This window comes from Dysidea avara, chromosome 7 (assembly GCF_963678975.1).
Source record: "Dysidea avara chromosome 7, odDysAvar1.4, whole genome shotgun sequence".
NCBI classification, from domain to species: domain Eukaryota; kingdom Metazoa; phylum Porifera; class Demospongiae; order Dictyoceratida; family Dysideidae; genus Dysidea; species Dysidea avara.
In genome coordinates this window covers 1,030,947-1,042,092 of record NC_089278.1, presented here as the reverse complement: position 1 = coordinate 1,042,092, position 11,146 = coordinate 1,030,947, and the positions used below count along the sequence as shown (strand labels likewise).

Below are 11,146 nucleotides of genomic sequence, written 5' to 3'. Positions count from 1 at the left end.
CCCAGTAGTACATTAATTACTATAATTATATGATTTAGACTCACTAAAGTGTATATATGATATGCTACATTGACTTTAGTGTAGGTGTAGAAAAGCAATAGTTGACTCACCTGGATAACCACCTTAGCTGTATGGCTCTTCCCATACACTAGTGGCCGATAAGACACACATATGAGACTCCCTTGTGTGTTCATAGCAGGTAGTTCTCCATTGGTTGGTTTTACGGAGAATTCATCAGTATTTGGTGAAATATGAGCAGTGAATGGAACAGGATGTCTACAATGTGAGAAGTAAACCATTATATTATATTACTGTACACAATTTCTCATACTTTTCCATAGAGGTTAGCCTGAAGCCAACGGTCGTCTCCTTATTAAGACCTTGTGCTTCGATCACAATTGTGTCATCTGGTTTGCTCTCTAGTACATCTACTGTAATGGGGAACTTCCATGTTCCTCCAGCATTGCCCTTCACCTCGAGCTCAACAACACATCTGCAAAGGAGAATGGCCATTACAATTCTGTCACAGAACTATCTCTCCTAACAATCTCCAAAAATAAAGACTCAATAGAAAATAAAATTATGAACAAAGACAAAGATTTTGACCCCAACAAGTCTTTTTAGGGAAAGATTTAGAAAACTTCATTGTGTCTATTACAGAGAGTACAGTGGGACCCCAGTTATCCAAACCCCTTGGGACCAGGGATGGTTCATAAAAGTATCAGTATTTTCATTTACCCTAATAGAACATCATTACTCTAATAGAACAGTCGTTTCTGTAATTTGGTTAACCGAGAATCCAGATAAGTGGGGGAGGTTCCACTGTATATTATGAACTCTTGATAATAAGGACAAAGTTTTTTGTCTCTACACATCTGGCACTGTACATTTCTACCTCTGAAAGAGGACCGCCTCTTTATTGTACAGTGGAACCTCAAATCCCCTTGGACCAGGGGTGGTTCATAAGTCTGAAAAGTCCATATATCTGAAACTGTATAAATAACCTTAAAATAACAAACATTTTTTTAAAATTTAGTATTATCAATTATCCTAATAGAACAGTCGCTACTCTGATTTGGTTAACTGAGAATCAGGATAAGTGGGGTCCGGATAACTGAGGTTCCGCTGTACATATTTACCTGATGATTTTGGATGGAGCAAATATGATATGGAACAGCAACACAGGGTTATTGGTCTCAGGGTCAATTGACTTTCGGATCAGTCTAATGCCGAGGTACTGCTCCACCAGGAAGCCATATTCAGAGTCATCACAGCATAGCTGATAAGTGAACCTCTCATCATTAATAATGTCATGATCAGTAATTTCCTCTGTTTTAGCCAAAGTACTAGTTCTGCTATACTTCCCAGGAGTGACGGGCCTCAGTTTAGCAGCTCCCCTATTCTCACACCCAACCAATGAGACTTCCAGCCTCTGCTCAAGTCGTTCCTTAGCCCTGCACTGCAGGGTTGGCCCAGAACTGGCAGAAAATGGTCGGAGATGTGGTGTACCAATTATGGGATAAAGCCACTTCAGTGGTTGATCAGTAGAATCCACTGATATGGTTAAGTGTGCTTCATGTCTCTTCATTGCCTCAGGTGAGAATGATATTGGTATATCTATGGCAACTCCAGTGTTCAATAATATTCCAGTCATTTGCTTTAGTAGCAGACAAAAATGCTCCACATCTTTACCATGAATGTCAACACTGAAGTGTTCAGCATAGTCCAGAGGGTTAGTGAAGGAGAGGATGGTTACTGTACTACAAGTCAGAGCTGATGAAGCCTTTAATACTGGCATCACAGTCGGGTATAACCCATTACCTCTCATCTTAAACACTTGTTGACCAAGCTATAACATGGATAAGTAGTATACTGTAACCAGAACACTAACTACCTCTTTGCTGGTGAAAGTCACTTCTCCTTCATGGTCATCCCCAATCTTAGATGGTTTGAAGACAACAGGTACTTCCACTGAACAGTTAGGTTCTATCACAAACTACAGGTAGAGGTGACACATGTGATGGTACAAGTGTCCACACTACACACAATAAGATTACCTGCATGGCATCTTGTGCTAGAGAGAAATGTTGTGGGTTTAAGCTAATGGCATCTATCGTGATTGGAGTAGTGTGAGGATTAACCAGCATGATAGGACTGGTGATTGTACTATTAGAGTATTATAATGTAACAACCAGTTGTAACTGTACTACAGTGGAACTTCCCTTAATAAACTGACACAATTAATGACACAATAGAAATCTTCATAATAAGGAACAAATATATGAACAGGTCTTGCTAGCTCCATACACTTTTACCATTGAAAGAGGACAACCTATTTACTGTAGTAAAAAAAAAAATGGCCATAAAATATTGAGGCTGTCCACTATAGAGAGGTTCCACTGTATACAACTTACCATCCGAGGGGACACTCCATTTTATCAAGCAGTACAGGTTCAGGATCCTGTGCTACAAGTACTAACTTGTACCAGAATTCTCCATCAGGACTGCCAGTGAACACCACCCTACATGTGTAGTAGTGTAGCTTCATGGTCCACTATTGGCTACTAACCTTCCTGTGGTCTCACCAACCATAGTAGGTGAATAGTGTATTGTACAAATGTCTGCTCCACCTGGATCAATGTGTAGTTCATGTGGTCCTGATAATCCATGACCCTCGACTAGTACCTGAAACATCATTAGTAGAGTCCACTTGGATCGAACCAAAAACATTAGAAACAATTAAGGTGACTTTGTAATGGTATATGTTTGGGACCTACTTGACATGGTCACTATAATAAGGTGGTCCTATTAATGAGGTCATGAAGTACACCTTAGCTATGTTTGGGACCTACTTGACATGGTCACTACAATGAGGTGGTCTTATTAAAGAGATGATCCTATACATCACATATTTTTCTTACTTCAAGAAGAAGTGGTTCTCGACCATCATTGTCCACCTTCAGTTCCAAAGCAGTAGAAGACAAGGTGGGTGTGGCAATGGTTAGCTCGTGGTCAGGGTTAGCTGGCTCCACATGTAAATCAACTTTAAACCAAACTCGGTGACTGTAAGTGTTATCAACATCTCTTACTGGAGTGAAACTACAAGGAGAAAAAGGGTGTTTGATATGTATGTACCTCTAGGGTCACTTCTTCATGTTCACATTGGACCAATAGAGCATATTAAGAGCATATAAAGCTTGACAAGTACTGGGACAGTACAGGCCATGGATATGAACAAAGGCTTACAGCCTAATAACATTTTATCGTACTCTTGTACGTGTATCCATTATGCTAATGATAATAATGATGTAACGGAGTCTCCGTAAACTAACTATATATATTCATAATTATTGTAGCCAATCATATTGTATTATGCATGTACGCGCGCATTATACTTAGTTACCATTTTAGTTATTAAAAGAGTGGCTGTTATAGTATTTACTGGTAACTCTACGGCACTCCCATTTACATTTGGAGGTCCTACCGAGATATTCGAGGAAGTACAGATGATATTGGAGTGTCGGAAACGTTTTTCTCGACGCTAGCCCTATTATGGAGTGGTTAGACAGGGCGAACAGTGACTGGGAGGCAAGCAGTGAAGTAAGCTCGACGGAGGAGCAGTCTGAAGAGGAGAAATTTCCACAGGGAAGGACTTACCCCTTAAACTTGAAGCGAATAGCTTCAGGCCAGTTGCAGGCACTGGCGAAGGTACTGGAATTACCTACTGGAGCGTCGAATGAAGAGACGCGGCAGTTGTTAGAGGGAAAGCTCATGGAATTGGAGCGTGAGCCTAGAAATGTACAAGTAGTAGTAAGAGAAGATAAGCGAATTTTCCTCGTTTATGAGGAAGGAATAATTGTCTCTACGGAGCACGTGAGTAATGATACACAAGGGCACGTGAGTAGTGAGGTATTGGATCACGTGAATAATGAAAGTCATCGTGATGACGTATTCGAATTGCGCAGTGCACTGTGCGAGGCGCATAGTAAGAACGAATCGCTCACCTCACAATTATTTGAAACTGAAATGACGGTAACTCAACTACAAGCAGAAGTAATAGAATTGAAAGCTATTGTCACCAAGTTGGAAGGCGAGTTGAAGAAAGGAGATAAGGCCAAGAGGTTCTGGCGTCAACAATGTGAACAGTTAGCATTGCATGAAGCTTCACTTGAACAGAAGGACGCCGAAATCGCTCGCCTGAAGGAGGAGGTTGTTAAATTGGAATCACCCAACCGACGCAGCCACGGAGGCGAAAGCCAAGCCACTCGTGTGGGTATGACATACAAAAGTCAGACGGAACCAAGTGATCGAGGGATGAGCGAACCTCGGTCAAATGATGAAACGTTATCCTCCACTCCAGCAACACATTCTCGAGATTCTCCAGCACGAATGCACTCTCGACGAGGGAAAGCCCCACCTCTTGACTGTTTTAGTGGAGAAAACCCTGAGATAACCTTCGAAGACTGGTTACCATCGCTGGAGAGAGTAGCGAGATGGAACGAGTGGCCAGAAGAGGACACTCTACTTCAACTAGCAGGCCATCTTAGAGGACGTGCTTTGCAAGAGTGGTTGCTGCTTACTCAGGAATCCAAGAATACTTTGCAGATAGCCACAGCTGCACTTACAGCAAAGCTGGAGACTAGAAGTAAAGTTCTGGCTGCTCAGGATTTTAGACACATTTGACAGAAAGAAAAAGAATCGGTCGCTGATTTCATATATCGCATGGAGAAAGAATTTCATATTGCATACCGCAATGATTCACTAAGCAGAGAGACCAGAGAAGCATTCCTGTATGGGCAGTTGCAAGATGGTCTGCATCCTGAATTGATGCAGAATCCTTCAGTGTCAGGAGCCATGAATTATCAAGAACTATGTATGGCAGCCAGGAATGATGAACAGCGTCAGTTTGAGTTGAAGAAGAGGAGACTATATCAACTTCCAGTAAGAGACCAAGAGCGGAGTTCTCAACCACTGTGGAGACAGTGGAGTGGAGCCACTCAGCAGACCAATCACCAAGCATCTCAGAATATAAGCAGTAACAAACAGTGCTATAATTGTGAAAAGTTGGGTCATCTTGCTAAGGATTGCTGAGTAAGGAGCACAGAGAGTAAGGTTCAGGGTCAGGGCAATGTCAAGAACTCAGGAAAGAATTCAATCAATAGACAAGTCAGTACCTCCAGTGCTACCATTCCTAATGACTATCTCCACTCTGAATCTGGCTCAGAGGATGAAGGACGAGTGGGCATGGTGTGCAATGAAGGAAGTCAGATCCAATGTGCTGAAGTATTCATCCAAGGGGTGCCTGCAGAAGGTCTTGTTGATAGTGGAGCTGAGATCACGATAATGGGTGGTGAACTGTTTAAGAAGGTGGCTACAGTTAACAGGTTGAAGAGGAAGGATTTTAAGAAGCCAGATAAGATTCCCAAAACTTACAGCAGACAAACCTTCACCCTGGACGGAAGAATGGAGTTAGACATTTCCTTTGGAAACAAGACGTTGAAGACCAATGTGTACATTAAAATGGATGCTTATGATCAGCTCTTGTTATCAGAAGGCATTTGTAGACAGTTGGGAATAATAACCTATCACACCAATGTTCACCCCTTCAGACAGAGACAAGTAGAGGGTAGCAGAGAGTCCAATACTTTGAAGGACCATTGTGAGGTTGGAAATGATGATAAAGGTGATGTTGTGGTCCCATTAGTTCGTGTGCAGTTGGTCCAAGGTGTGAAGTTGTTACCTCAGCAGGGCACTAAGGTTCAGGTACAGGCACAAGGGAAGTGCACACTGGAAAGACTTTTGTAGTGGAACCTGACCCTGCATGGCAGAGTTGGGATTATCAATGGAGCCTTCAGTGACAGAACTCAAACATGGCACTGCACAAGTATTCATTTTGAATCAAACTGGATTTACCCAAAGGCTAGAACAAGGGTTAAGGTTGGGAACACTTGAAGAAGGTGAAATTATTTCATCAACAATAAACACCCAATTAGATCCTGAACAGGCAACCAGTGATGACCAATTGGAAGAATGTATCGTAGTGAATTCTGTAACATCAGAAAGCTGGAGAATGGATAAAGTACGTGAGATGTTTTATGATAACCTGCACTTGAGTGAGCCAGAAAGGTTGAAGTTTTGTCAATTCCTCATGGATCACCATGAAGCATTTAGCTTACAAGAAAATGAACGGGGTGAAACTGAGTTGATACAGATGGAAATTGACACTGGCAATGCTCAGCCAAAGAGGCAGCATCCCAGAAGACTCCCATTTGTTGCCAAACAGGAATTTTCCAGGCAGATACAAACTATGTTAGATGCTGGTGTTATCCAACCCTCTGTTAGTCCATGGGCAAGTCCCATAGTATTGGTGTGAAAGAAGGATGGAACATATAGGTGTTGTGTGGACTACCGGGAATTGAATACGGTCACCAAGCCCGACAAGTTTCCTCTGCTTAGGATAGACGATCTTCTGGATGAGCTGGGGAATGCAAAATTTTTCTCTACACTGGACTTAGCCTCAGGTTTTTGGCAAGTTCAGGTCCATCCTGACTCTAGAGCCAAAACAGCATTTATAACACCTCAAGGACTACATGAATTTCGTGTAATGCCTTTTGGCTTAACTAATGCACCAGCTGTTTTTCAACGTCTTATGCAGAAAGTGCTAATGGGCCTTAATCCGCCAGATGCATCTGGCTTTGTAACTGTTTACATTGATGATATTCTTGTGTATTCAGAGACCTTGGAGCAACACCTTGAACACCTTAGGACAGTGATGGGGAAACTTATCCAGGCTGGGTTGAAGTTGAAACCAAGCAAATGCTTGTTTGTTAGAGATGAAGTTAGCTATTCGGGCCATGTAATCACACCCAGGGGGTTGAAGACCGGTAACCAGCATATTACAGCTGTGCAAGAGTTTTCTAATCCAAAGAGTGTTAAAGATGTGAGACAGTTTCTTGGCTTGTCTTCATTCTATCGGAAGTTTGTTCCATCATTTGCCAAAATTGCAGGTCCACTTCACACACTAACTAGGAAGAATGCTCCATTCAATTGGACAGAACAGTGCCAAAAAGCATTCAATCTCTTGAAGCAGAAGTTGACTGAAGCTCCAATATTAGCTTATCCAAATTTTTACAATGGGTTCATCCTGGAAACTGATGCTAGCTGCTCAGGATTGGGAGCAATACTCTCTCAAGTACAAGAAGATGGTCATGTACATCCTGTGTCTTATGCAAGCAGAGCACTGTCTCCAGCAGAATGGAACTATGGAATAACAGACTTAGAAACTTTAGCTGTTGTGTGGGCAATCAGTCATTTCAGACACTACCTTTATGGCCAACAAGTCACAATCTACACTGATCATACAGCAGTTAAATCTGTTTTGCTCAACCCTAATATTTCTGGAAAACATGCCTGATGGTGGACAAAAGTGTTTGGCAGTGGTCTCAAGAATGTGGATATTGTTCACAGAGCAGGGAGGGAGAGCTCTAATGTAGATGCATTGTCTTGTAATCCTTCTGGATCTGCCCCTACAGAAGGTCTAGGTGAGTCAGAAGTGCAAGTTGCTATTGTTGGTGCTAATAGTAATGTAGTTGATGACATGTCAGTTCTCCTGAAGCTTGCACCTAGCAATGATGATGACATTGGCCCAGCAGTATTGGCAATGGAACAGAAGAAAGATCAACATGTTGCTGAGGTATTGAGTTATATTGAATCAGGGGTACTGCCAGGAGATAAGCAGCGAGCGCATAAGATAGTTTCTCAAGCTAACCAGTTTGGAATTGATAATAATGTGCTGTATTTCATTGACCCGAAGCGCAAGTCCAGAAGGCGAGCAGTGGTTCCAACTCAACTTAAGGAAAGCTAATTCTGAGTGCTCATGGTGGCCCCCTTGCTGGACATTTTTCTTATAATAGATTGTACAACTTGTTAGTGCAATCTTGGTGGTGGGATGGCATGTACGCAGATGTTGCCAAGCACTGCAGGAGCTGTCCTCAATGTGCTTTCGCCTTGGGAGGTGGATCTACTGGAAGACCTCCCTTACAACCAATACCTGTCCAGAGGCCTTTTCAAATAGTAGGTATTGACATCATGGATCTACCGAGGACAGAGAGAGGCAATAAACATGTATTGGTACTCCAAGACTTTTTGACAAAATGGCCCATGGTGTACCCCATGCCAGATCAGAAAACCACATGTATTGTGAAAATACTAGTGGAGGAGTATATACCATTGTTTGGTGTGCCAGAAGCATTGTTGTCAGACAGAGGCACCAATCTGTTGTCATACCTAATGAAGGATGTCTGCAGTCTGCTGGGAATTGAAAAATTAAATACAACAGCCTATCATCCTCAATGTAATGGACTCACTGAGAGGTTTAATAGAACTTTGAAAACTATGTTAAGAAAGCAGGCAGCCATTTATGGACTACAGTGGGACAGATATCTCCATGGAGTTCTCTGGGCTTACAGGAACACCCCACATGATGCAACACTTGAGAAGCCTTCTTTTCTCTTGTTTGGAATGGATTGTCGTCAACCAATTGAGGCAGCTTATTTGCCACAGACACCAACAAATGCACTAGTTGTGTCAGATTACAGAGAGGAACTGATTAAAGTGTTATCATTAGCAAGACAGTGTGCTGCTGAGTGCATACAGAATGCTCAAAGAAAATACAAAACTCAGTATGATAAAAGAACGAAGACTAGCCCAAACCAGTATAAAATTGGAGATTGGGTATTGATCAAACATCCACAAGATGAAACCGGGGCTAATCGAAAATTGTCAAGGCCATGGTATGGTCCATTCAGGATTACTAGATTAGAAAGTACTGGAATAATTGCAGAACAAATATATGGAAATTCTCCAAAGGATCAGATCAGAGTTCATCTACAACGTGTAACCAAGTGTCCACCAGCCTTTCCAGCTGGACATTACTGGTATGGTGGGCGTCGCAATGGCCCAGGCCGTCCTCCAAAATGGGTAGACAGATTTGTTAATGAAACGGTATTTGAAGGAGGAGAACAGCAAGATAACAGAGGACAAACTTCCAGCCCACATGATGATCAGCAAGATGAATAGGTTACTAATTTACAACTGGACCAGGATAATATTGTTATGGATCAGAATGAAGATGATCAAGGTGTTGACCAAAGAGATGTTGATAAATTGACTAAAACAGACAAGAATGTTGACCAACAGACTACTGGATACCAGATTACTGATGTGGATGACAAGATGGAGCCACTGTTGGTGCCTAGGACAACTAGGACAAGAATTGTGAAGCCTCCAGTCCATTACAGCAGCTGAAGCTCGAGTCAAGCTTTGTTTGAGAGAGGGGGTGATGTAACGGAGTCTCCGTAAACTAACTATATATATTCATAATTATTGTAGCCAATCATATTGTATTATGCATGTATGCGTGCATTATACTTAGTTACCATTTTAGTTATTAAAAGAGTGGCTGTTATAGTATTTACTGGTAACTCTACGGCACTCCCATTTACAATAATAACATTACCAATACTAGCCTCTTAGCATACCTGTGAGATTTACTGGACATACACTTAGCAGTGAAGGACAGGATACCAGTAATGGTCCCCTGATATAGTGGTAGGATGGTGGCCTCATACTCTGTCACTTCACCTGGTCCTACTGTCAATGTGGGTGGACCAGTAATAAATGATATATCACTCTCTGCCTACAAGGGATGATTAAGTATGTGTAACATGTGCTACATGGAGTACATCTCATGGTATAATATATACCTGAAATATGACCGTCCTCTCCCCATAATTTGGAACATGAAACTTGTATACAAAACTGTCCAAACAATGACATAGTCACAGTGTAGTATTAAAGTATTGTTCACCTTTTCTTCACTTGTCCATGTAATATAATGTGGTCTTGAGCTAAAGCTTTCTTTGCCTTACCAATCAGTTTGAAAACATGTTTACTACCATCATCAGCATTAATCAGTTGTAGTTCACCCTAATATGATAGAGTCACCTACATACTGGATTATATAGTGTATACCTCCCAAGTGCCCGGCTTGATGGGACTAAACGTCAGATGATAGTTTGTGGTCGCAATAGCTTTTGCTACTACTGACTTAGGACCAGTAAACCATGAGCCAGTCAGGGATGACTGTAGCTTCCAATCCACAGAACTAGGGTTGACCTAAGTCACAATGAATGAAGCACACATTGAGTTACATGTATATACACTCACTATTGGAATTAGTTGGGTTATTGGCTCAGTAGCTCTAGTGTCAAACTCGAGGGTAGCAAAGCGTCCCTTCTCCAGCACAGTGGCCTCAATGAAATACACCCTCACATCATACTTAGACCGCAGGGTGAGGTGGCACTCATACTGGCCTGGTTCAGCAGCCTTAAACTCAACCGGCAACACAGCAGAACTCTTGGCCTTAGTTGGCACCTGCAGAGTGTTAGGTATTGTAAACTCATCAGAATTGTACTCCACACTAAATTCTGTGGTGGTTGTAACAGGTTTGTTGTCCTTAAATGTCGCTGGTACATTACTCAATCCCAGTTGTTGTATGGCAGTTGTGAGGGCTGCATAGTTCAGCAGTCCAGTAGTTCTCCTTCTGTTGTATTCAGCTTCAGTCATCTGCCACTTGGATAGCTCAAGCAGAGCAGTCTCCATTGAAGGGTTTCCACTAGGGATAATCAATTCCTCCTTCACTAACTCTTCAGAAGTGGTCTTTAGGTAAAGAGTTTTTGTGTCACTGTTACACAAAGTTTTAGGGTGAAGGAGAGATGAAAATGGAAGCAGAGGTCGAGGGAGGGTTGTGTTTACTTGTATAGAATACACCGTCTCACCAAGGTTCTTACAAGATAGTGTAACAAGACAGTATCTCTTAGACAAACTAATAGGAACATGTTTAATTTCTAAAACTACACTCTCATTTGGCTGTAGCTGTATGACATCTCTGGGAGTATAGAATAATTGTAGATTATCTTTAGTTGCTGTAAACCAAACACAGTACAATAACAATCTTGTCACAACCAGTAAAATGTTACCTTCATTCATCGTGCCAGTGAGTATGGTCTTCTTTTGATCACTTTTTATTGTTCGTCTCCTGAGTGTGAATATATATATAAATATATACAATTGCCTGTCAATCGAG

The 11,146-nt window shown here is 41.8% G+C and overlaps 1 protein-coding gene across 1 annotated transcript in view; it reads right to left on the bottom strand.

Annotated features, from left to right (window-relative positions):
* LOC136262372 (cilia and flagella-associated protein 47-like) overlaps positions 1 to 11,146 on the bottom strand; it is a 36,825-nt gene that overhangs the window by 322 nt on the left and 25,357 nt on the right. The window contains exons 36-49 of the mRNA XM_066056619.1: positions 11,040 to 11,098; positions 10,228 to 10,985; positions 10,033 to 10,176; positions 9,869 to 9,987; positions 9,765 to 9,819; positions 9,540 to 9,697; positions 2,922 to 3,099; positions 2,570 to 2,685; positions 2,415 to 2,522; positions 2,058 to 2,166; positions 1,895 to 1,996; positions 1,140 to 1,849; positions 332 to 493; positions 111 to 276 (exon numbers count right to left, since the gene is read on the bottom strand). Of these exons, the coding sequence (XP_065912691.1) occupies positions 111 to 276; positions 332 to 493; positions 1,140 to 1,849; positions 1,895 to 1,996; positions 2,058 to 2,166; positions 2,415 to 2,522; positions 2,570 to 2,685; positions 2,922 to 3,099; positions 9,540 to 9,697; positions 9,765 to 9,819; positions 9,869 to 9,987; positions 10,033 to 10,176; positions 10,228 to 10,985; positions 11,040 to 11,098 (2,944 nt within the window). The remainder of the gene's footprint in view (positions 1 to 110; positions 277 to 331; positions 494 to 1,139; positions 1,850 to 1,894; positions 1,997 to 2,057; positions 2,167 to 2,414; positions 2,523 to 2,569; positions 2,686 to 2,921; positions 3,100 to 9,539; positions 9,698 to 9,764; positions 9,820 to 9,868; positions 9,988 to 10,032; positions 10,177 to 10,227; positions 10,986 to 11,039; positions 11,099 to 11,146) is intronic.